The 24877-nt window shown below is 50.2% G+C and overlaps 9 protein-coding genes across 9 annotated transcripts; 6 read left to right on the top strand and 3 right to left on the bottom strand.

The window, feature by feature from the left end:
- Positions 1-514: 514 nt before the first annotated feature.
- MAA_06302 (NAD(P)-binding domain protein) lies at positions 515-1038 on the bottom strand (the record flags this gene model as incomplete). The annotated part of the gene is made up of 2 exons (XM_007824300.1): positions 515-882; positions 954-1038. The coding sequence occupies 2 exons, from the start codon at positions 1036-1038 to the stop codon at positions 515-517; spliced, it is 453 nt and encodes a 150-aa protein (XP_007822491.1).
- Positions 1039-1695: 657 nt separating this feature from the next.
- Positions 1696-2442, top strand: MAA_06303 (Methyltransferase type 11; the record flags this gene model as incomplete). The annotated part of the gene is made up of 1 exon (XM_007824301.2): positions 1696-2442. The coding sequence occupies one exon, from the start codon at positions 1696-1698 to the stop codon at positions 2440-2442; it is 747 nt and encodes a 248-aa protein (XP_007822492.2).
- Positions 2443-3340: 898 nt separating this feature from the next.
- On the top strand, positions 3341-4362 carry MAA_06304 (myosin regulatory light chain cdc4; the record flags this gene model as incomplete). The annotated part of the gene is made up of 4 exons (XM_007824302.2): positions 3341-3343; positions 3770-3923; positions 4004-4237; positions 4334-4362. The coding sequence occupies 4 exons, from the start codon at positions 3341-3343 to the stop codon at positions 4360-4362; spliced, it is 420 nt and encodes a 139-aa protein (XP_007822493.2).
- Positions 4363-5874: 1512 nt separating this feature from the next.
- Positions 5875-8048, top strand: MAA_06305 (peptidase family M3; the record flags this gene model as incomplete). The annotated part of the gene is made up of 2 exons (XM_007824303.1): positions 5875-7712; positions 7781-8048. The coding sequence occupies 2 exons, from the start codon at positions 5875-5877 to the stop codon at positions 8046-8048; spliced, it is 2106 nt and encodes a 701-aa protein (XP_007822494.1).
- A 304-nt stretch (positions 8049-8352) lies between these two features.
- Positions 8353-11170, bottom strand: MAA_06306 (glycoprotein X; the record flags this gene model as incomplete). The annotated part of the gene is made up of 2 exons (XM_007824304.1): positions 8353-10585; positions 10986-11170. 2 exons carry the CDS (start codon positions 11168-11170, stop codon positions 8353-8355), a joined length of 2418 nt encoding a protein of 805 aa, XP_007822495.1.
- Positions 11171-14205: 3035 nt separating this feature from the next.
- MAA_06307 (Galactose oxidase/kelch, beta-propeller) lies at positions 14206-16803 on the top strand (the record flags this gene model as incomplete). The annotated part of the gene is made up of 4 exons (XM_007824305.1): positions 14206-14332; positions 14546-15225; positions 15287-16304; positions 16370-16803. The coding sequence occupies 4 exons, from the start codon at positions 14206-14208 to the stop codon at positions 16801-16803; spliced, it is 2259 nt and encodes a 752-aa protein (XP_007822496.1).
- A 241-nt stretch (positions 16804-17044) lies between these two features.
- Positions 17045-18342, bottom strand: MAA_06308 (putative domain UPF0507; the record flags this gene model as incomplete). Its single annotated transcript, XM_007824306.2, has 4 exons — positions 17045-17830; positions 17902-18015; positions 18078-18227; positions 18322-18342. The coding sequence occupies 4 exons, from the start codon at positions 18340-18342 to the stop codon at positions 17045-17047; spliced, it is 1071 nt and encodes a 356-aa protein (XP_007822497.2).
- A 708-nt stretch (positions 18343-19050) lies between these two features.
- On the top strand, positions 19051-20578 carry MAA_06309 (bystin; the record flags this gene model as incomplete). The annotated part of the gene is made up of 2 exons (XM_007824307.1): positions 19051-19646; positions 19708-20578. The coding sequence occupies 2 exons, from the start codon at positions 19051-19053 to the stop codon at positions 20576-20578; spliced, it is 1467 nt and encodes a 488-aa protein (XP_007822498.1).
- Positions 20579-22708: 2130 nt separating this feature from the next.
- On the top strand, positions 22709-22942 carry MAA_11348 (C6 zinc finger domain-containing protein; the record flags this gene model as incomplete). The annotated part of the gene is made up of 1 exon (XM_011413336.1): positions 22709-22942. One exon carries the CDS (start codon positions 22709-22711, stop codon positions 22940-22942), a length of 234 nt encoding a protein of 77 aa, XP_011411638.1.
- Positions 22943-24877: the final 1935 nt, after the last annotated feature.

The following is a 24877-nucleotide window of genomic DNA, read 5'->3' as shown; positions in this document are numbered from 1 at the left end:
ATGCTGCCTTATCTTGAAAGAAAAAATAGTCTTCGCCTCCAGATCACGGTGACACTGTGAAATACAACAGAGTAAGTCATGCGATGTTGCGATGTTGCGCTGTTAAGGGCGATTGGGAAGTCGGCCGTGACGTTGGTCGTGGTTGGTTGGCCATGAACGTGTTTGTTTACTTTCATGCCAAGTGGGGCTATCCAACCCTCACGGATCTGCGGGCGTTGAGACCTCAAGACCTGGCCTTGTTCCTTGGAATAGTACATTACACAAGCTTTTATAAATTACAGCAACTCATAACGGCTCTGCAGCGATGGCAAACAGCTTAAATAATACGCATAAATATAGGCGGTCAATTTGGCCACAGTACCGCCCCGAATGTTTACTGAATGTTTCCAGCGACTGGCTTGCGAGTATTCTCTGGTTGCGCCTCGACGAGCGAGACTGGTACCGGCGTGCATGTTTTCAACGCGCTGGAACCAAGCTTCTTAAATTCGATTTACTATCCGCACATGTTCATTCATCATAGCTTACCAGCCTCCTTGATTGCTCTTTCACCATCGACAAGAACGCACCAACCATCATGCCCCCGCCCACCATCACCATATACCACAGACTCAAAGGCACCCTGCTCCAGGGCCAGCTTCAGCACTGCATCGTCAAAGGTGCCCGGCTGCAGCCAGATTCCTGGAATGCCAATCTTCTTGGCTTCCTCAAGCACCTTGACAGTGACAGGAGGTGCAGTGATGATAGATACCGAGGTCTGCTTAGGACTTGGCAACCCAGACAAGTCCGGGACCGTGGCGTACTCTTGACCGCCCACAGACACGGAGGAAGAGCCCGGATTGACTGGTGTGACGTTCAAACCCTGCTCCAAGTACCAAGCATGGACTATTCCACAGGATTAGTCGGGGCGAAGCGGTAGATGGCGGATATATCTTGGAAATACGAGCCTTTATGACCGAACTTGGCGGGATTCGAGCTGGCGCCGACGACGGCAAAGAACGGTGACGTAAAGAACTTGCGGGCAGCGGCTTCGGTGGCCATTGTACCGGCGGTGGTGGCTATGTTGTGTCGTGTTGTCAAGTTGGTTGTCAATTGCTGGTTGCCTATTTGCAAGTCGCGGTTAGCAGAGCGAACCACGAAATGTCAGGGGTTGACGGTAATAATAGTAACGCTCTCGGCTGATGTCCTCATTCGAGCAGAAAATGGCGATAAGCGTAAAGGCCTATCCGTCGGCTTCTGCGGGGTTTCCGAACCTGACCAGTTGACGCTGTCAAGCGGTCGAAGGGACGCCAAGTTTGCCCCATCCGTTGTAAACCCGAGGTCGGCCGACTCGGCAAGACGTGGTGTTGCTAGTACATAGCTCGGACTCGGTTCATGACATAAAATTCCCATTTAACCCCAGAAGTAAGGAGCCAATGCAAGAGCAGCCATTGTAATACCGTACAACATGTTGTTATAGCAATGTCTCTATTTGCGTAAGAACACCCGTCCTTTGTGCTTTAATTGTTGTGTGCGCACTCCAAACATGCTGACCAAAACATCTCCAGCAAAGCAACATTTTCCGCTGCAGGGTATGCCGCGGCACGGCCAACATACCCTGCAAGTTTGTTTAGAACCGTTCTGGGCTATCATAATGCCAACATCTCATCAGGGTCGTTACTGGATATTGGGTGCGGCCATGGATTGATTGCCCGAGAAATGAGTCCTCACTTTGGTAGCGTGATTGGCATTGATACAAGCCCAGGCATGGTGAGGCAAGCCTCATCAATGACAAAGGATGAGAAAGTCACGTTTTATCAGGGCGGCGCCGAAGACCTGTCCTTCCTCCCCGATAAATCCATTGATATGTTGGTGGCTGGACAGTCCGCGCACTGGTTTGACTACAACAAAGCGTGGCCTGAATTATCTCGCGTGGTGAAACCTGGAGGTTCTCTTGCTTTCTGGGGATACAAGGACAACGTCCTCATTGGGCACGAGAGAGCCAACCAAGTATTTGACAAGTACTGCTACGCAGATGGAGACGTTGAGCCAGGCGTCGAGGGAATGAATGCTTACTGGGAACAGCCTGGCCGCAATAAAGTCCGGAACCTGTTGCGGGAGGTGGAACCGCCTGCTCAAGACTGGACGGCCGTCCGTCGAGATCTGTACGATATCAAGGCCGACTGTCCAGAGACACCGGACCCTGGAACAGCCTGGATGCAAAGGAGAATCAATCTAGGGCAACTGGAGGCGTATGTTCGAACATTTAGCGCATTCCAGGGCTGGCGTGATGCGCATCCAGAGGTTAAGAGCCGGGCGGAAGGAGGTCAGGGGGACCTGGCTGATATTCTCATGGATCGTATTGTGGAATCAGAGCCGCAATGGAAGGGACTTGGCGATGGGTGGAGGGACGCCGAGGTTGATACGGTCTGGGGCACGTACATCCTTATGGCAAAGAAGCGTTGAATAAGGAGCAATGGTTCGTTGTGTTTCGACCGATGACTGCAAGTACTTAGATGTGTTTGAGCGATTATGCGAAACGTTTGGCGAGGTTTTGTTTGGTGTACGTTAATGCTGTAGTAGTAGATAACAACTGCTAGCCTCGATGTCTCATTGCCAATGAATCGTGGGCCTTGATTGACATGGAAGGTGCATAAAAGCACACCGCAAGTTGTCCACATCTCGAGCACGGAGGCTTTGTACTCCGTTGTACATCCCTTCAGTGTTTCGAACGCGGCCCCTTGCCCCTGCTCAGCTGGCACCGGCTGTCAGTGACATGCTCCAGGCAAGGTGACGGAAAATGCCATCAAGAAAATGGATTGTGCAGCGGAGAGGATGCGGCCTTGTTCATGATGATATCAAGAAATGTGAGAACGCTGTAGGCGGGGACATGGTTAACATGAGTAAAGTCATGTCGCTGCGGGATGGGCATGTGTGTGCGCATGTACCTTTGAAGCTGGACTGGGTGCAGAACGGGCGAAGTGACTGGTTGCCGGGCCAAAGAAGCAGGCGCAGGGGACAGACGAAGCAACAGCCCACCGTGCCCTTGGCAATCAATGGGACCAGAGCGTCTGTCTGTGTCAGGAGACGAGCAATTCCATTGTCGTCCTTTTCTTTGCTACTTGACACTTCTCCAACTCCTTCATCAGTGCCAAAATCGCCTTCAAAGCCTGAAAGTCCTTTGCGAAACCCTCAGCGACCTTCTTCACATCTTGGTGTCTATTGCGAGAGCCACATCTCAGGTACACGACAGAGTTCCGGTCGGGAAGCTGCCGCTAGTGCATTCATTTGTGCTCAAGTGCTCCCTCCTACACTCTAGCCCTCCGACTACTCCGTAGTTGGGTATTGACTAGACACAGACACAATGGTGAGTTGCCCCAGTACCCGACGCCGCCTTTGTAAACAAACAGCAGAGGAGAAGCCCCGCGGTCGACGAGCCTCGCCATATGATTCGCCAGTTCGGTGCCAGTCAACGCAGTGTGCTTGCCCCCTTCTGGGTTGGATTGCCTCCAAATGCGCCCAAACGACGCCAGCTCCGAAATCTTGGTTTGCACAACACATCTGCCAACTTTCGTGACGAACGACGCATCTTCTTTTGCAAGCTGTAAACACCGAAGCAGGCGCAAAGAAGCACTCTGTGGCTAGCTGTGCACACGAACAATCTCTCGATTGGGCTCAACCAAGCGCGTTACTACGGAACGACGGGACGGGGCCTCCTCTTTCTGTTGCAGACGCATCATTAGCAGCACAGATTACAGACTTGACAATGTCTTCTAACCAGTACGATTCTCAGGCGTCCACCAACTACAAGGAGGCCTTTGCTCTCTTTGACAAGCGCGGCAATGGCAGGGTGACTGTAGACAGCTTGGGTGATTTGCTCCGAGCCTGTGGTCAGAACCCCACCTTGTCCGAGATCAAGGACCTCGAGCAGAATGCCGGTAGCGAATGTGAGTAGATTGAACTGACGGAAAAAGAGCGAACGCAAGGGAACTCGTGAGCACGAATGACTGACAGCGCTGTTGAGCAGTCGATTTCGAGACTTTCCAGCGCATTCTGAACCGCCCTGGGGGTTTCCGCGACCCTGGCGAGCCCGAAGAATATTGCCGCGGCTTCCAAGTGTTTGACAAGGATATGACTGGATTCATCGGCGTTGGTCAGATCAAGTACATCTTGACGAATCTTGGCGAGAAGATGTCAGAGGATGAGGTTGATGAGTTGCTCAAGGCTGTGGACACCAGTTCTGGCCAAGTAAACTACACTGGTATGTTTTGCCGCGCGATTTGTGACAAGCACAGGGATACTCCTGGGCCTGTGACCCCCCAGCATTTGAATATTTCCTGACGTCAATCTTCCAAAGACCTTGTCCGAACCATCCTCGCCAACTAGGCGACTGTACGGCTTCCGCTTTCGATGATGGGGTGTTATACGAAATGATTACTCAGTCTTTTTGCATGTGCGGACTGGATGGCGTTACTCTGTTCTTCTTCTTTTCTGTTGTACTGTTTCTCTCTTACATGACAGTGTTTGGCGATGGAGGATGCAATGAGGCATGGAGTTGGAAAGTGCGTGGGAGTAGATTGGGATTCAAGTCAAGAGTCATTATTTTGTGTATGGATATAAGCTCTGGAACGGTAGATAAATTGTTCAGAGGGCTATTCTTGTGGGACTACTTATTTAAGTTAACCTTTGATTTTGACATTCTATTTGTGCATCGTTGATTGGGTTCTGGCATGTAGCATACAGTTTGCTTTGATGACATTGGTGTTGTGAAGGTGATAAAACACCATGGGTGGGCACTTGCTGCGGGAAATGCGACTTAACAAGGACTGGGTCTTTAGACAAGCTGATTTGATCGAGGCCTTCTTGCTGGGCTACGGAGCTATCTATAGCAATTGGCGTTGCCAGCCTGTTGCATGGCTCTGAGGTGCTGATGCGGACGATGATTATTGAACCCCGCCGTTATGACTCTCAAGTCAGCACTTGGGCTCCGTGCGGTCTGGTGTGCTGGTGTCTGGTGTTCCGTGTTGCGTCAATGCTGCCCCTCGCCGCCCCTCGCCGCCCCTCTGTCACGGAGAACATTTGAACGTGGCCCCTCAGTGCCTCCCATCAGTCCAGATGTCCCTGCCTCCTGCCACATGCAGTCTGTGGACATGGAAGCTTCAATGTTGTTTCCCAAACTAACTGACCAGATTTGACTTTGAAAATTTACCAGAAATCCTCCACGCCCAACATTGAAGTGTCACTCTGGTGTCTGGTCCGTCGACTGCGCAACATCTGACGTTACCTGTCCCAGGTGCCCTCTTCTATCTACCTACGGAGTAAGGAGTAGTCTCGGTGCATGTACGGAGTACAGCAACCTGTGTCTCTGCTAGCGAAGTTGCTGCTGCTGGTGCTATTCCCATTGCTTGCATAACCGGTGCAGAAGTTCTTGTCCGATCTCGTACTGCATCTGCAATCTTCATCCGCGTTTATTACGCAATCGAAACCTATCTCTGCACGAACCTGGGTTACTCGAGCTCGCTTCACAGTCTCATCCATCGTTGGTACATTGCATTGAACTGCGGCTTCCTGCACCTACAGACGGTTTAACAGCTCTCCGCCGCTCCCATCCTACTGCATCATTCAACTAGATCGAGACGGCCTCTCGCTCCTTGGACAGAAGTTTCCGAATTCCCTCGCGTACCTGCAGTTAAACTGGATAGGCGCAGTCATTTAAAGCAGCCCAGGCCCCGTCCCCTCTTATCCCCCCTCCTTGCTCTGTCCCTCGTCGTCTTCATCCTCGCCGCAACCCTGGCCTCCTCACGGGCTTTCCTCCGTCTCAACACCCTTGTCAATCATTTTCGCTCAAGTGCGGACCAACGCATCGTTCACCGTTTTCGTCCATTGATGACAAGCAGCATGGCCGGTGCTCAGTACCAGAACCCGCCTCAGGCACCGCCGCTCTTCACCGGCACCACCGAATCAGTTGTTGCCGATATCAACAAGAACAATGAGCTCACAAAGAGTATTTTGGACAAGGTAGTGGCTGATGTGAAGCCCGAAAATGCCATCTTTGACAGTGTTCTCGAACCGGGCCTGGTGAACGAGAACGAGCTGGGACGAAGCTACCGCGTTGCCCAGTTCTACCAGTATGTCTCTGCCAGCAAGGAGCTCAGAGAAGCTTCGACAAAGGCACAGGAAATTTCTGACGAGTTCAATATCGAACTCAAGATGAGAGAGGATATATTCAAACTGGTTGATGCTGCATTCGAAACCCGCGACTCCCAAAAGCTGGATGGCGAGTCTCTGCACCTGTTGCAGAAGGAACGCCAAAAGTATATCCGCAATGGCCTTCTACTGCCAGCTGGCCCCCAGAGGGACCGCTTCAAGGAAATTCAGAAGCGTCTTAGTTTGCTGTGTCTTCAGAGCCAGAAGAACCTGAACGACGAGATGGGCGGCGTCTGGTTCACCCCTGAGCAGCTTGAGGGTGTCCCCTCTGATGATATTGATATTAGCGGGCTTGAAAAGGGCACCGGAGAGAACGAGGGCAAGGTCAAGGTCACTTTCAAGTACAATCATTTCTTCCCAATGAGCAAGTATGCTATCCATGAGGACACTAGACGCACCTATGTCATTGCCGAATCCAACAAGGTCAACAACAATGTTCCCTTGTTCCGCGAAATCATTGCCCTTCGAGACGAGGCCGCTCGTATGCTTGGTTTCCCGGACCACGCTAGCCTGGTCATTTCCGAGAAGATGGCCAAGACTTCAGGCAGAGTCATGGAATTTCTAGGCGATCTTCGCGAGCGACTTGCCCCAGGAGGTGTAAAGGAGGCTGATCGCCTTCTCCAGTATAAGAAGGAGGATTGTGAGGCACGGGGTGCACCATTCGACGGTAACTTGTACATGTGGGATATCCCCTTCTACTCGAGGATTATGAAGGAGAAGGAATACAGCGTGGATGAGGCTGAAATTTCTCAATACTTCCCTGTTGATAGTACATATCAGGGCATGATCAAAATCTTTGAGCAGATCTTCGGGTTTGTCTTTGTTGAGCTTAGCAAGGAGGACCGCGCTAGACTCAGCCCTACTGGCAAAGCAGAAGACATGACCTGGCACGAGGATGTTATTGTCTATTCTGTCTGGGACGATGAGGCTGCTGGCAGTGGATTCTGCGGATACTTGTACCTGGATCTCCACCCCAGAGATAACAAGTACGGCCACAATGCCAACTTCAACATCGAGCCTGGCTACCTGAACAAGGACGGAACTCGCAACTACCCTGCGACTGCCCTGGTATGCAATTTCAGCAAGCCTAGTGCAACTAAGCCCGGTCTTCTGAAGCACCATGAGGTGGTCACTCTCTTCCACGAGCTCGGCCACGGCATCCACGACCTAGCTGCTCGCACCAAATACAGCTACTTCCATGGCACCAGTGTTGCCGGTGACTTTGTCGAAGCCCCCAGTCAGATGCTAGAGAACTGGTGCTGGACACCCAGTGTCCTGAAGTTCCTCTCTCGACGTTGGGACACAAACGAGAAGATCCCCGATGATATGATTGAGAAATTGGTCAAGACCAAGCACTTCAACTCGGCCACCTCTAACCTTACGCAATTACTCTACGGTCTTTTCGATATGACCGTCCATACTCCCAAGTCTCACGAAGAGGCTAAGAATATGCCCATTGCCAGGGTGTGGAACGAGTTCCGTCGTGATATTACTGGAATCAAGGGTCCCGAGGCCCAGGGACAAGGACTGTACGTATCTGTGCTAAAGCACACACACATGTGATGAAACAACAAGTTGCTGACATTATATCTTGTAGTGAATGGGGCAATCGATTCGCTACTATTGGGCATTATACTGGCGGATACGATGCCGGATATTACGGCTACCTGTACTCGCAGGTCTTCTCCCTCGACATGTTCCACTCATTTTTTAAGAAGGACCCCATGGATGGCAAGGAAGGTCGTAGATACCGGAAGCTAGTTCTAGGCCGTGGCGGCAGCCAGGAAGAGCTACAGACCTTGAAGGACTTTTTGGGCAGAGAACCCAATACAGAGGCCTTCTACCAAGAACTCGGTCTAGCGTAAGTTGGACCCAAGGAGACAAATTAGCATAGTGATGGATCTGTAAGCACGCAAGAAGCCATATTCCTTGCACGCTAGACGTAAATATATTAAGAAACTGCCTCGTGATAACACAGTTTCTGTGAAATCAGACATTGTCAAATATTCAAGAAAGGTATCCTATATCTTCCGACAGCGCCCGAGTTTGCATTCTCTCATGTCCAAAGACCACCACATTAGATACATCCATTACCCAAACAAGCCAAAACCAAAATTAATAATTCAAAAGAATGTGAGAACGTTCTAGGTATTATGTCCACATTTTCGTTTAAAACATCATGATCAGTACCGATGAAACAAGAATTGCTCCAGCAGAGTAGAAGAGACTAGAAAGATGAGAGGCAGCGGCTGTAACGACCGGGGGCGTCGATGTTGGGGGATTTCCAGGTGTACCTTCTGTCGTGGCGCCGGGTTGACCGCTTCCGCTGGGCTGACCGCTTCCGCCGTTGCCAGCATTGGCATTGCTGGTGCTTTCGCTCGAGCCTGGGTTTGTACCACTACCATGGCCAATCTTCGAGCTCGGGCCAGAGGCAGAGGCAGAGGCTGGGGCGGAGGTAGATGCAGATGCAGATGCAGATGCGGAGGCGGAGGCGGAGGCGAAGCCAAGACTGCTTTCGACGACAGTGTTGCTGAGCCTACTGGAACTGCTACCGCTGCCGCCGGTAGTACCAACGGCAGTGCGGTGGGTGGCAGTGGGCGAGTACGTCTCTCCTCCGGTGGAAGTTCCATGTTTCTGAGCACCAGACCTTGCACTTGTAGAAGATCCCTGAGGTGTAGAGATGGGCGAACTCTGTCCAGAAGATGGGGGAGCCGAGTGAGTCGTCTGCGATGAAGATGCATGGCTGGCTGGAGTAGAGCCAGCGGAATTGGTAGAGCCTACGGAACTGGTAGGGCTCGGCGTCGACGGAGCAGATGAGGCGATATTCTCACTGGAGGGAATTGGCGTGAATGTCGGATGGCTTACGTCAACTTGCGTGCTGGTTCTGATAGTAGGCTGCTGGGTAACAAGCTGCTCGGGAGTTGTAGGTGAAGCAGTTGGGGGCTTCTCAGCCTTGGTACCACTGCAGAAATTAAGAAATTGCTCGAATTCCGGCTTTGGTGCTTCTCCAGTAGAGGTAGAATTGCTATTGGCATTGTCCTTTATACAATTGCTGCAGGAGTCGTAGGCCTCCCTGAATTTTGAATTGCCACCACACAGACTGTCGCTTTTGCCAGTACCTAGAGCAATGAGGTAGGCGTAATTGCAAACATCAAAACATATGGATGGAACAGGAACATCTCTCTTGGACTTGTGACATGTTTTATAGTCGTTGATACGCTTGCGCATTCCGCCATGCAAGGCCGGCGGGGATGGTTTAGGCCAGGCAGTCAGCGATGACTGCGAGCCCCAGTTCCCTGTTGTGATCAGGGAAGGGTGTCCATTTCTCGTCTCGTTGATGACTTGATATTCGAAGATGTCGTACGAAAGACCGAATGCTTCGGGGTTGAGGTTGAAGTAGCCATACGAGGGTGGGTAATAGCTGGTTTCGCATCCTTGCCATTCGACCTTTGCGAAAGGCGGCGAGGGAATACAGTCATTTGAATCGCAAAGAAAATCGTCGGATGGAGGTTTGGGCCACAGATTGCATCCATTTGGCTTAGGAGGGTTGCAGACATAGCCAGGCTCGCAACCAAATGTAAGGTCTGACTTTGCGTCTAACGGTGCTGAGACTCCTGTGGGGGTCGGGCAAAGGGTGACGTCAAACACGGGGGTCACGGTGACAGTGGTGGCTGGCTTTTCGATTGTTGTGGGAGGGAGGGTAAGTGTGCTGGTCTCTATTACTGTGTATCCTGGCCGAGTGATTGTCTTTGTTTCTTGCTCGTCGGTGACGTGGATCGTTGTTGGGGGTAACGTCTTTATCTGTGTTGTCACAATCGTGCTTGCTGGCAAGGTTTTGGTTACGCCGGGAAGAGTGATTGTGCTTGTCTGGCCGGGAGCCGTGACTGTTGGTCCTGTGAGGGTTTGAGTTACATCGTGGCCGGGAGCTGTTACGGTCTGGCCAGGAGCTGTTACGGTCTGGCCGGGAGCCGTTATTGTCTGGCCGGGAGCCGTTATAGTTTGACCTGGTTGTGTGAGCGTGGTCACAACAGGGAAGCTTGTTATCACCGTCGACACAAATGTTGTAACTATGGTGGTGGATTTTGTAGTGTACTTGGTGTTGTCGACAGTCAGAGTGACTGGGTGCTCGCTAACGACCGTTTTGGTCTCCGTGTAAGTTGTGGGCACCCATATTGTAGTCGAGTCGACTACAGTCTGCGTGTCGTGAATGGTCGTCTCCTGCGGGACCGTTTTTGTGGTAACAACGGACTCAATCCCAGTAACTGTCTTGGTAGCCGTGGTCGTAGCCCAGGAAGTTACTGTTGTTGTCCTACAGCCGTACGTCCGTCCCTTGAGTTTTGGGATCTGTTCAGTGTTTGTGCCCCCAGTAGATTCATACCCGTTTGTGTAGGGAGGGTCACAACTGCGTCATCATGTCAGTAATCTCGCTGTAGCTAGTAGCTCCCGGATTAAATTTATCCTTGGTCTTCGAAGACTTTGCACTTACTCAATGACTTTAGTTACGGTCACAGGATAAGACTTGGGTCACGTTAGCAGATATCCATTCGTTCTTGTCGACGATATGATCCATACCCTTGTGTAAGTCGAGAGGGCTGTTGTAGTAACGTATTTGGTTGTGTATTGCACCTCGGTAGAAACGTCGTGCTGTGTTGCGGTAGTATATATCTATCTCCCATGTCAGCATCGGCCAACCCATTTTCCCAGTTGAAACCACATAAGTCTGACCGTTTTTTCGCTGTAAATCGTGGTACTTTTCCATTGTTAGCAAACACATAACTACGATACTAACAAGTGCTACTCACTAAATTTTCGAGATGACTGTTCTTATCGTCGTTGGGCAACACTCGTCACATCGGGCGGCCAGAACGGAGTCCGGAAACAGGTTGAGATCAACCGTAAGTAACCCTTCAACGCCGGCCCCGACATCAAGCCCAGGGACTGCAGCAACGAGGCTTGTAAAAAGCCCAAGCGAGCTGGCAAGACGCATCTTGCGTGAACTCTGGCCCTCGCCCAGCTAACGAATGTAGCTTTCCAACTTCGAGAATGTGCCTGAAACGAATGGAGAAACGAGCGACAACCCTCCGGCTCTTCTATCCTCCCAAATGAAGACACTGATCCCAGGTACAGATGGAGGTAGGCCTAAAACAAAAGGGCTCTATAAGTAGAGATTCCCAGTGACTATTTGGTCACGGTGGTCGAAGTGGTTGCCCGCGATTGCTGTCTTTGGCAGTGGGAGTGGTATCAGGTATCGACAAGAATAGATTGGGCTCCAAGCAAACTGCACTGATTGAGACTCAAAGGTCGAATAATCCGATTGAGATAAAATCTGATGTGCTTGGTGGCAATTGTGAGACTCCGGTAAGCAATCGAAGGACCAACAAGATTTCAAACAATGGCGAAGACGAGCTCAGATGGGGAGAAGAACAATTTACAAAACACACAGATCAGTCTGCTACTCCGTACTAATAACCAAAACCTTAAGCCCAAGGTGATAGGTCTAGCATGAACTACGCTCGAAGCAATCGCTGGGTGTTACAAACCGAATTTCCCCAAGACAATCCAATCGTAAGCGCATGCATCCCTTGCGGTGACGAATCGAGCAAATTTCCATGTAACTACCTACCTACCTAGGTAGGTAGGTACTCGTACTCTGTACTCAGTACGAAGTACACAAAGCTCATTTCCTGCACGGGCCAGAATCTGGCCTTGGATGCTTGCCAAGTTGCCCGGGTTTCCAGAGATGCGGCCCCCGGATGACAGCGGCCGTCGGGAGGAGAAGCTGCTGGCTCCATTATCTTGCATGCATCCGCACGGCGCCCCAAAGTACTCCACAAGAGGCAAAAGATTGAGGCCTTCCTGACGAGAGGCCGCTGTTTGGCGATTGGGCTTGAGCCCGAGATGCACAAAGGGAGGCTCTGGGTCTATCCCCCGGCGTGGCATCTCGCTGCCTGTGTCGGGGACACGCACTAGTACTCTCCCCAACGCAAGGACAGAATCCGCATCTTTTTTAGAAAGTCCACATATCTACGGAGTAGGCGTGTAAGGGAAAGCCTCGTGGGGACAGAGGAACTATTTTTTTGTTTTCCCGTTTGTTTTTAGCATAATTTGTTTCCGGAAAATAGCCGCTGCCGAGAGCATTAGCGAGACTTTTTCGAGTCCCTAAGCCCTCCTTCTTTGGCTCCTTAGCCTTTTCTCCAGCCATCGTGATATGTCTGGAGGACGCAGAAAGAAAAGGCCAAGTAGATATGTATGTACTCCGTATGTATGCATTGTTGCGACCTAATCGGGCCGTTGCGGTGTCTGCACTCAAGTACTGTGTACTATACTCTGCGTATATGCAGAGTCGAAGTCTTTGGGTTACGCTGGCAGCCTTGTTGGCTGTGTTTGTGCCAGTACTTTCGTCTGGTCAAAAATGACGGGATGCATCCAAGACCACCGTTGGGTCTGAGTGGTCGAATTGACCTGAGTGGTCTGAGCGAATATCAGAACTCCAGTCTCGGCGGGCCGAAGCTTGCTTCTTGCCTCTCTCGTGCATCGCGATTGCATCCTGTTAAAAGATTCTACCTCGTCAGCTCGTATTACTCAGTCAGCCGTGAAGTCGCACACACTGGAGTCTAGACAACATGAGCATTAAATCAAGAGGGGTGCCCGCACCAAGTGCCGAATTCTTGTGTCAGAGCCTCGTTCATTCATGATCAAGGTCGATGGAGCCATCTCCGAGGAGGGGAAGACGGATGAGCAGGGAGGTGAGGAGGCAGTTGCGACTGCAAGTACGGGAAGCACGATGGATGCACGGAGTACCGAGTACTCTGCGTACTCCGCCTTCCAGAATGAGACATCGATAGCCATGCATTTATTGTTGACTCACCACCCCATCTTGATTTGAAATTCCCCGCCATCTTTTTTGTTCTCACACGTCCCGCTCGCTACTGCACAGTACAGCCCTTCTGGCACTCCGTGCATGCATACATATATATCCGAGATCAGTGTAATCCGGTCATCTCGTGGTCTTTTGATAGAGCTGGGGTCGGCCACTGGTCTGGGTTCCCCTCCTGCTTGACCCCGGCTGTCCGGGTTGCCCTTCTAGTAATCAGGAACTGCTATTGTCCAATTCTGGACCCTTGTCTTCCCTCCACAATACACGTACGCCTACACCGCAGCTTCGTCCCCAGAGACACCGACTACCTGGATGCTGTCATCACGCCTCCTCCTCACATTCGTTGCCTTGCCATGATCCCCGCCGCCTCGTGTCTCGAGAGCTTGGGTCGAGAGCTTGGGCCCGCGCCCAGCGTGCGAGGAGGAGACGGGGCCCCGGGCCCTGGTATGGTCCATGGTCGAGGGACTCGAGGGGCTCTTGTAGGACTCGGTCAATATATTCCTGTCTTGGCAGCAAACATGGCCTGGTCGTATGCCCATGTGGTACAAGCCCTCTGTGGAGACTGCATGTAGTCGGTCCAAGCCGTGGTTATACAGCATTTGTGTAAAGTCAGTCGGAAGACGGGCAGGCCGACTGGGAGAGCATTGCAATTGGAAGCTGAGTACCGGAGTACGGAGTCCAGGCTGGCGTCGCCGGTAAGCTTCTTCTCACGCAGTAACGGTGTCTTTCTCATTGGTGGCAGAAGACCCGTGTATCACAGACCAGAACCACTTGTAGTCGTGGAGTACTCCGTATCGCAACCATCTTCGTCTTCACCGATATCAGCCTCACAACCCCAGCTCCAGCTTTCATTTGTCCTTGAGACATACTCCGTACATTCAGCCTGCCCAACTGCACTTGGTCGTTGTTCCAGACTACAACCCCTACATAACCTTTAGGAAGTCACTTGGAGAACATTTGCCGGTGGGCTGTATCCCATCAACAGAAAGTATGGGTCATGGTGACACGACACATTGAAACCTCGCGCGCTACCGAGTTACCACTCGAGAGTAATTACAATACTGAGACCATTGTGAACCTTGGCGGATCACCAAGCAATTTTCAATGGTTTCCATCCATCATCGCAGCTCCAGCAAGTCAACAAAATGAAAATCAGCTCCAAGGCCCAACTGGCGATATGTATAGGATTCGCGTCTTACTCCAACGCGCAATTTAGCAACTGGCTAAGCGACCAAATCAACACTAGCATTTGCACATGGTCGCAGCCCAGAGGTATGCCACTCTTGTCAAGTCGTCTCTTGTCACGATGTCTCCGCTCACACTTCGACCCCATGCAGCTGCGCTAATTCGCGATACCGTCTATCTTGATGGGGGAGATATCTGGTGGAGTTCTGGACTTGCCTCAGGGAAGTTTGGTCCACCACGCAATCAAGGCAAGTTCATTATAATTCCATTGACAAGATAGTTTTAACTGACATACCAAAGGCAATTTCCAAGGATACGTCCTGTCATACAACTTCTCCGAGTCCTTCTCAAAGGACTCAAATGTCACCGGAATTCTTGTAAACAAGCGCATGTCTAAAGCAATAGGCGGGGAGCAAAGTGGCATCAGCTCAGAGCCAGGCTACGACGACGGTGGTATGCTGGCTAACGATGCCGAATTCTTTCTTTATGGAGGAGCCGTGACAGCGAATACTCTCGCTTCGAACCCCGAGCCTGCCGCAAATGCAGTGCTTGCTTATCGTCGATATGCATATGGCCCAGAAAAACCTTTATGGCAAAGCGGATTCAACAGTGGGCATCTGGATGACGGTGTAACTAGATATATCGCCTATGGAGGGCCGGTCAATGCACCATCAGAGAACAAAGCATGGTATTTTTCAGGCCTCACGTCTCCAAGCAGAGGGCCAATTAGTGTCTTGACTGATAAGAATAAGACAACACTGGCCATGAACCCCTCTAACACGCTTATTGAGCTGGACATGACGGACCAGCTTTTCGAGAAGTGGACCAACATAACTCTTCCTGATAACATTAAGCCAAGAGCAAACCCCGAAGTCGTCTGGGTCCCAGTTGGGAAGCAAGGCATTCTGGTCGTTTTGGGTGGAGTTGTGTATCCGGACTGGGCATCTGGAAATTTCCAATCCGCGAATGAGACAGAGAGTGTAAGTAGGCCGTTCGTCGAGGTGGTCGTTTTGCCTTGAATTGCGCGTGTTAACATTGTAGAAGAAGCTTGAAAGCCCGGAATTTATGCGTACCATCGACATTTACGACGTTGCAAACAAGAAATGGTACCAACAACCAACGGAAGGTGGTCCAGGGGCAAGGACGCGAGGTTGTGCCGTCGTAGCGCCAGCGTCAGACAAGTCTAGCTTCAACATATACTATTACGGTGGTTATGACGGAATACACCGGAAGAACGATTTCTTTGATGAGGTTTGGGTTCTGTCACTACCGTCATTCTCTTGGACCTTACTTAACAAGGGAGTTCCCGTCCATGGTCGCTCGGGACACAAGTGTTTCAAGCCATATCCGGACCAAATGATGGTTTTCGGAGGATATACACCCAAGGTTGGATCGTCAATCACATGTCTAGATCAGGGTCCCGTGGTTGTTTTTAACTTGACTAGTGGGGAATGGCTGGACGGCTACTCACCAACAAAATATGGCGATTACGGTGTACACGAAAAGATCATTGCTGCTGTAGGCGGAACCGCATCCGGAGGAGCAACTGTCTCATTGCCTGTGCCCTCAGGCTGGGCTTCAAAAGAGCTAGGGGCTGTCTTCTCAGTGGCATATGACACGAAAAAGATCAAACAGTACTGGCCATATAACTCCGCGTCATCACCGCCACCGCCACCTGGTGCTACAACATCTCCTCCAGAGCAGGCTGACTTTCCGCATGATAGCCACTTGCTTCAAATCATTCTTCCCGCAGTTCTTGTGCCCATAATTATCTCCGTCGGACTTGGTATAGCACTGTGGTATTGTTGTGCCAGGAGAAAGAAATCCTCCACTGCTTCATCAACAGACTCGACCGCTGATGAGAGCGGGTTGAATATCATGACGTGGGCTAGAGGACCCGGAGCGGCCAAAAGATCAATGATGATACAATCACTTCAAAAGCCTGAAACTGGAACGTCTCCTGATCTCGAAGAGAATTCCACCTTCGAGCCGATTGCGACGGATAAAACAGATACCACACCCCACGAGATGGAAGACACCCAAGTATCTGAGTTGTGCGGTAAGTTGGGGTTTACATAGCATTCTATCCCTCTGAGGTATGTAACGACTAACTTGTTCTCATAGATACATCTTCACCTGCCGAGCTACATGATACTGGATTCACACCAATGAGCACATTTCAAAAACAATTTGGCCCCTACGGTTTCGAAACAACCACTTCCCAGTACAATGTACAATCGGGACTTGGGAGCCCGAGTGCCGATTCCCATACGCACGACGGCGAGAGGGAATGGACTGAGTCTCCTTTACTGGGCACATGGTCTCAACCCCGTCCGAGATTGGAGATACCTAATTTCTCCAGCGCTTCTGAATCTTCCAAAAATCAAGACCCTCCAATGATCTCTCCTGAAGAGCGCTCTCGGCCCGACATACCCGTATCTCCAACCTCGACAAGTGAGAGGTTTGGCGGCGATTACATTTCTGCGACTGCGGTAATGAGCCCCCTTGATCGGACTATGTCTGGGGAGTCTGAAGACGGACGTTTCCCCAGCGATTGATAAACTAATAGTTGCGGTATAGCTTCTGATTTGTGTTAGTTTATAATGATTTTGCAATGTGACACGATGATTAATATCCTATCTTTACATAGAGAATGCACTGACTTTTTTTACGTACTGTTTTACGCACTGTTTCAGAATAGCTTTTAATTTGACCAACGTATTTCTGCCAGTGCAATCACGCCCGTTGTCAACATTGAATGCCCCATGTAAGGCCACACCTGGATGCGCTACGTCTCCATTACACTTCGACAATCTCGTCATCCTCATCCACTTCCTGTACCTGACTACTTGCACCGCCCTCTTCCCCTTCCTCATCCCTCATCAAAACCTGCACCAACCGCTCGCAAGCCTCTCTAACGCCCTCATCATCCACCCGTAAATGCGTCTCTCTAACAATTGGATACACCTTGACTCTTCTCATCAGTTCCCTGCCTTCTCTCGTCGTCGTCAACAGCGTCAGCGTCTCAATATGCGTCTGGATATTCTTCTTATCCGAGTCCCTCTTTTTATCTGGCGATAGAAGCTGCAGGTCCGGCAGCATCTCCATCGTATCCTCCACCTCGTACTCTTCATTTCCGGTAATAGGAAGCAGCACATAGGGCAGGAGATTGATGCCATCCTCGTCTAGAAACACAGGGTGGGAGTCGATATCAAAGGCGACGTTTTTGATGGTACTCGCTACACCTTTCCGCCTGACGTCCGATTTATGCTCTGTGAAGACTCTGATCTTGGTGAGGGGGATGACCCCGTCGTATTTCTGCTCCGTGAGGAAATATTTTCGGACTTTCTCGTGTTTGGACAAGTCAGCAAACACATATGCTAGGTAGTCAAAGTCGGCCTTCTTGTTGTATGCGCCGTCCTGGCCCTTGACGAAGAGGTCCATGAGCTGGTTCATAATGGAGTCGTCGGAGCCGAGGGCCGAGGGGGCAGTTTGCTTTCTTTCCAGTATGGACTCGAAACTATCAAGTTTGGCTAGATTCGCGAGAAGCATGGCTAATAAGTTGGCGTTGGGCTCCCCTTGGCCCTAAACACGGAGGTGGTTAGATGATTTAGAAATTGTGACTCTACGTTGGACCTGGGGACGATGATACGTACAACTATGTGGTCTAATATCACACCGATGAACTTGTCATCGTTTGCCAAGTCCTCCAGAATCTCAGGGTCTCCTGACAGGTTGATCAACATGGTCAGGACATGTTCGGCAATTTTCTACACAAAAGGTTAGAAACCTGAACTCATGCAGAGGGTCAGGGTTTCCGGTCGCAATATACAGGATGATCCCGAATCAAAAGCTTCAGGTTTTTAATGGGTTTCATTTCTTCCGTTTTAAATATTACAGGCTCCGACGTTGAGTATGGCACCAGATTCTCGGTGGCCGCCAGCCGAATCTGTGGGTTGGGATGAGCAATGAAGCCCACAAGCTGTAACAAGAAGCCAAGTCAGGATTTTTTTTTTCTTTATTTTCTTGCAAGAAATTCCAAAATATGTTTCAGCTTTGAAGGGATTCTGACGCACCTCTTCCAGTTCTGTGGGCATCTTTTCGGTTTCAGGTGTTCAGTATAGTGTGTGAGTGTCACAGTGAGCACTGAGGATGTTCAATGACTAGACATCGATTCGACATAAAAGTTTTGGAGGGGCAGTTTTGATAGTGGGGGTTTATCGGAGCCTCATGGGGGCTTCAGCGTCATCGCCAGGGGGCCAATCTTTAAACGTTATATCAACATGATGGCGATTGTCACATTCATCAGCCCTTTTCCAAAGAGCAAAAATACTGGGGGCTATGGCTACGAAATATTGTCTTTCCGCATTGCCATTATGTCGCAACTCGTATCATACTCCAGCCCTTCCGTACCCGTTAGTTGATTTGAGTGACAGCGCGGCTTTTGAGCGATAAGAAGCCGACAACCGGCAACGTCGGAACGCATATCATGAAAACAATTGTGAGTCTCTGCGATAGGATTTCCACCATTGTTGGAATTTAAACAAGATGATTCATCGTCCGAAATAGAGATGTCGAAGTACCAACATTCCGAAGGCGGTGAGAATGCTCTGTGGCTAACCATCTCGGCGCTAAACCAAGTTTAGAATGAGGGGCGGCAGATCGATAAGGCACAAATTTTCGATTTTCCATCCCACCGCCCGCGTGCCACCATAGAGTGAGAGCCCGCGAGACTGGCGTAATTTATAGTCTACTTGGGCATTTGTTGTCGTCAGTGCTTCCATCGCCAAAAGAATACGCCCAGAATGCCCAAGGCTACTACTCCCAAGGCCGACCGGCCTGCCCGTCGCCATAACCCTCTCGAGAACGATATTCTCGCTACTGGTCTCTTGCGTAACAAGCCCACCAAAAAGAAGTCAAAGAACATTGAGGATGCCGATGAAAGCTTTGTCGATTCCAAGGCCTCCAAGAACATCTTGAGGATAGGTCGTGAGTTAGCCGAGGAGGAAAATTCTGAGAGAGCCTCTTTTGCTCCCGAGCCAACCATCGACTCCTTCGGGTACGACTCTCGATTCGACGACAAGCTTGATAGTGAGGAAGTCAAGACATATGACGATGATGACGCCTGGGGTGATGACGACGAGGTTGTGGAGGAGATTGAAGTCGACCCTGAAGATCTTGAAATGTACAAGAAGTTCATGCCTGACGAGGAGGACGATCTATTGAAGCATGGTTGGGACCTCAAGCCCTCGGGCGACGCAGTTGAAGGCGAAAGCCGCAACTTGGCAGATATCATTCTGCAGAAGATCGCAGCGCACGAGGCTGCTGAGGCTAGAAAGGATGCTGGCGTGCCAGTTGACGACTATGAACTACCTCCCAAAGTAGTTGAGGTTTATACCAAGTGAGTACCCGTCGTGAAAAAAAAAAAAAACTAGGGGAGATGGTGCTGACCGCAACTGTAGAATCGGAGAGATCTTATCGCGCTACAAGTCTGGTCCATTGCCGAAGCCATTCAAAATCCTCCCAACTATTCCCCACTGGGAGGAAATTCTCGAAATTACCCGACCAGATCGTTGGACACCAAATGCTTGCTTCCAGGCAACCCGAATTTTTGTTTCTCATAAGCCAATTGTCGTGCAGCGATTCCTCGAAATGGTGGTCTTGGAAAAAGTCCGCGAAGACATTTACGAAAACAAGAAGTTAAATGTTCACTTGTTCAACTCTCTCAAGAAGGCACTGTACAAGCCTTCTGCTTTTTTCAAGGGATTTCTCTTCCCGCTTATTGGCAGTGGTACCTGCACCCTGAGAGAAGCCCACATCATCTCCGCTGTACTTGCTAGAGTCTCCGTCCCAGTTTTGCATTCTGCTGCAGCCCTCAAGGGTCTTTGCGAGATCGCTGCCCAAGAAGCCTCCCAGGGAAGCGAAGGTGGTGGTGCTACCAACATCTTCATTAGGACATTGTTGGAGAAGAAGTACGCTCTGCCATACCAGGTCATTGACGCTCTGGTATTTCATTTTCTTCGATTTCGTAGCGAGGACCCTGCCAGCGTCCAGGAAGGCGATGCCATGGCCGGGGTGTCCGGTGAGGGAGACGTCAAGACGAAGTTGCCTGTTATCTGGCATCAAAGTCTACTAGCATTTGCCCAAAGATACAAAGGTGATATTACCGAAGACCAACGTGAAGCCCTTCTTGATTTGCTCCTAGGCCACGGCCATTCTGCCATTGGTCCGGAAGTGCGACGAGAACTGCTGGCGGGACGGGGACGTGGTGTTCCCTTGGAACCCCAAGGTGAGGCTCTGGATGGCGATGATACCATGGCAGTCGACTCTTAAAACAAAAGCAATTGGAGAAAAGCATTGGGGGCAAGATTCGAGCATGGCATTCGGATGCTCTTGCATGGCGTTTGGAGCTAGTTTCGGGCAATAATGACTTCGCTTTTGCGTTTCGAATATGTTAGCGGAAAACAGTTAATTGTGTTACAATAAATGGCTCTCCTCGTGTCCAAAAGGTAAGAAAAGAAAAAGACAAAAATGGCATTGGCCATTGTCTCTCTATACAGATGGGTTCACTTGACAACCACTCACCGTTCGTTCCTTCTTCTAGATCACCCCATGGAGTTCCCTGTGACCATTTCAAAAACACCCACCATCTTGCTCCTCCGCCTGCCTGTCAAAATGTAATTTAGACCGTCCCTAATCCAAACCTACCCTATGCAAGTTTTCCTATCCAACGCCGAGATCCTAAAGGTCTCCATTCCCTAAAAGGCTTCTTTTCACACAATTCCTGACACAACTTGACGATCCGAACACTTGAAACCACCAATGTGGCACTGTGCCCTAAAGGAAATCAGCATCAAAACCCAAGGCTTCACACGGTTCATCTAGTAGGGCCGACGCGCTATTAGAGAGGTCCCATGTCGGACTCTCTGGTTCGGAGGATGATGCTACCTAGCCCAACGGGAGCAAGCGAGATAAAGTATATCACTCAACACATCTCCATACATTACAATGGTTGTGCTGATTATACTTTGCCACAGCTACTTTAATCTTCCTTTCCAGGGTTTCTCAACTCCGCCATTATTCTATCTTACCTTTCCAACACAACCCCCCGGGCCTAGAGATGCTCGAGGAGAAGGATGGCGCAGTACCATGCCCGACGATAGAGCGAATACAGGATCATCTTCCTCTGCCGCCTCGCCATTTGTACTACCGTATTTATTCAAGAGCTGCAACCCCCCTATTGTCTTTGGTGTAGACCCGCCACGTCCAGCTCGAGAGGGATACGAATAGGTGTGGTTCCCAGAGGGCTACTGGGCAGAGAGACAGCCTGCAGCCGCACCACGGACGAAGAGTAATGCGAGCTCTCGGTTTTGGAGGTGGAAATCACGATCACCCAAGTCCACAAGCGAGACGGACGGAAGAGATGCATCATACGCGTCTCCCACGGCATCGGTGTCATCACCATTATCCAAATTTGGCACCACCGGCGCTCAGCAAGCCCCCAGCCCGTACCTTTCTGAGTCTGCCCATGTCTTATCTTTACAGCATCCAGTAGGCAAGACTTTGGCTACTGGGTCCGATGAAAGTGTCAGAGTATCGCCAAATTCGAATGAGTCTAGAGTGAATTGGCAAGGGAATGAAAATACCCCTGGCCCAATCTTTGATGTATTGCGTCCCCAGATGGCACCTCATACCCCGTCTGTTCGGTCTCAAAGTTCCAAAAGATTACGAATATCCAAAAGAAGTGACTACTCTGAACAACAGGATGAGCTACGCCTCGACAACATACCATTGGAGCATAATACGGTTGGTGATATAACACAAGAAGTCTACGCTTGAATAGCATCAACTCACTAAAGGTACAGATGGAAGAAGGCCCTAATGATGACCACAAACCAGAAAACAGTAGCGTCCCATGTACTCGTCTCCCGTGGATGTCTGCTTGGTCACACAGTCTTGGCAAGACTGGTACTTGGTTCAAGGAAGAAGTTGCGCACTCGAAGCTCAGTCACAAGTTCTTTGGTCGGGCCTCCTCGCATCCGAAGCATTCTCACCAGTCATTATGTGCAACTCCAAACTCCTCGAGACGAGGATCCAAAAATACCCGTAAATACGGGTCAGGAATGTTCCTTAGCACCAACAGTAAGTTCATGCCTTTCTCTACTCGCAAATACGCACGAATAGGACCAAACCCACAGCTTCTCAGATAGTTTCCGGTCCGCAAATAGTCAATTCCCTGGAGGAGTAAGTACACATCCGCTGTTGTTAGTCTGCAACGCCATAGTCATAGAGCATCACATTGAACAAGGTTTCAGGAAGCTATTCGAGTCAGCACACCGCCTCTGGACGAGGACACGGCGGACGGAAAGCCCAGGGGTTTCTTCACCTCGATGACGCCTCCAGATCATAATTCAACTAGCAGTCCATCTCCAACGCAATCTTCCACCCACTCAAGCCCTCACCATGGCTATCAACGCAGCAGTTTCTCCTCTCAGCCTCGAGAATGGTTTGATCCAATGCCTCCGCGCAGCAAACGCCGGAAGCAGCAGCATCAACAGCCATCTGCTGTGGACTTTGTATTCGATGTACCGGAGCACTTGCCAAGCAGTCCTCTTTGCCCTGCCAATATTCGACATAAAAGCGGCGGGACAGGACTGTGTGTCTACCACGGGCGAAGGAGAGCCAGGTCTACTCTGAGAGATACCAGTGAGACGGGTACTAGCACAGAGCTAACCGGGGGCCTTTATTAGGTTGAAAATATCTCTTTCCTTGTATCATAAGTTCAATATCTCTGTCTTTATTAAAAAAAAAAAAAACACGGATTTTTTGGTGGTCCGAAAGCCGTACTGCTGCCAATCGTTATGCTCTGATCCATTTCTATTCCTTCCCGAGATAATTCGTCGTCTTTTTTTAATCTCGTACACCAACGCCAGGCTAAGACCTGTGAGAGTTATTAAAATAGTGTTTCTCTGCTTCTCAGGAAACGCCAATCTAAACAGCTTCAATCTTCATTGTCCCTCTGAGATCCAGCTCAAATGTGGGAGGCGCCTTTGTATTCCTTGGACTCCTTGAGGGGGTCATAATGGGAAGGTGATCTTTCATTTCTATTACAAACAGCACCCAGCTCCCCCAGTCGGTGCATCTCGTACGGTGAGCTTAAGCAGTTTGAACACCCGGCTTTTGATCCGCACCACCCAGTCGTTGCTAGGCATCATAAGCACATCAACAGGTTCGTACGACTGCTTCTTTTGAGTGAGAAAAAAGTCCCCGCCCGCTTGAAGCTTTCTCCGTTACCGCCAATATGGGTGAGAATGAGAACAACGGCGTAGACAGCAAAGATGGGAAGCATCAAGTTCCTCGGACGGCGAATTGAACCATGGAAGAATAAAAATGAGACCCGTTCCCAGGGCCGGGGTGATGAGTATAATGAGACGTAGGATTGGCCAAGGTTTCCATCGAGTCGGGCGAGATATCATCGATAGGATGGCCATTAGAAAGAGGCAGCTCCCTGCAGCAATGGACCCGTAAGCAAACTGCAGAATATCTTTCATTAGCAATTGATGAGAAAGAGTTTTTGAACTGATATGGCACAAGGAGTATGCTAGATGTCACATGTTGTCAGTATACGTACCACAAGCCGATGACGCCGCCACGTCTTATTGGCAACCTTGTTTTGAAGCATGCCAGCGTTTATATTGCCTGCCGTCTTGTTCTGTGTCGGCTGAATTACGTCCTTGGCAACGTCGATTCCAAAGACTGAGAAAAGCTTTTTTGTCGTGGATTCTATGATGCTTTGGACAGATGCGACAAAGGTAAAAAACGCATCCTCGTTCTTGGAGAATACATCTATATCTTGTGTCTCGCCGTACGTTCTGCAAAGTTCATGTTGACCAATGTGATGTCGCAAATGTCGTAAAATGACTGCATTCAACATGCCAAATATACTATCTGTTACAAATCGCACATCATATGATGCCGCAAGGCACCAGGTGAGCCACAACAGACTACGAGCTCACATGTCAGCACTGTTTCTAAACCGTGGCTAGTTTTCTCAAGAGCCCAAGATGGTTATACCCAGGAGATATTCCAGCTGTGAGGGGGCGTAACTCCCACCGCTGCCATAATAAGACGAATCTTATAAAGAAGCTTGGCAAGTGTCTTTGGCTGTTCTTTGAGTTGCTGTATATCATCAAACTCAACGCCGTCAGCTCGATTTTGTAGATCCAGCATCATTACACCCTTTGATGATTGTGTTTTTGATTTGGAAGCCGTGCCTTTAGAGTGTCGCGAGCAGACTGAGGTGACTGGTCCATTAGATGGCGTATGACGATTCGTTATCGACAGTAGCTAGACGTTGATGAGTTTGCGTTTGGAGCTTTGTTTCTTGCTTGACGTCCATAAGAGCGGTCGGCTGTAGGAGGCTCTTCCACTCATCATCTGGGAACTTTTTCATATCCGCATCACCGTTATTAAACATTGCATTACAACCACAGCGCCTTTCATGTCCTACCTTGGAAAAAACAGGCCTGGAGCCACAGTTGGGCCAGCCACTCTGTGGGTCCCCAATTCAGTTGTCTGGTGGATACAGACAGCGCCTTGCCAATCGGCTTCGCGCTCAACGCGTCTCGCCCA

Source organism: Metarhizium robertsii (genome assembly GCF_000187425.2).
Source record: "Metarhizium robertsii ARSEF 23 chromosome Unknown MAA_Scf_6, whole genome shotgun sequence".
NCBI classification, from domain to species: Eukaryota; Fungi; Ascomycota; class Sordariomycetes; order Hypocreales; family Clavicipitaceae; genus Metarhizium; species Metarhizium robertsii.
The sequence above is the reverse complement of the archived record's forward strand: the minus strand, read 5'-3'. Positions and strand labels throughout refer to the sequence as shown.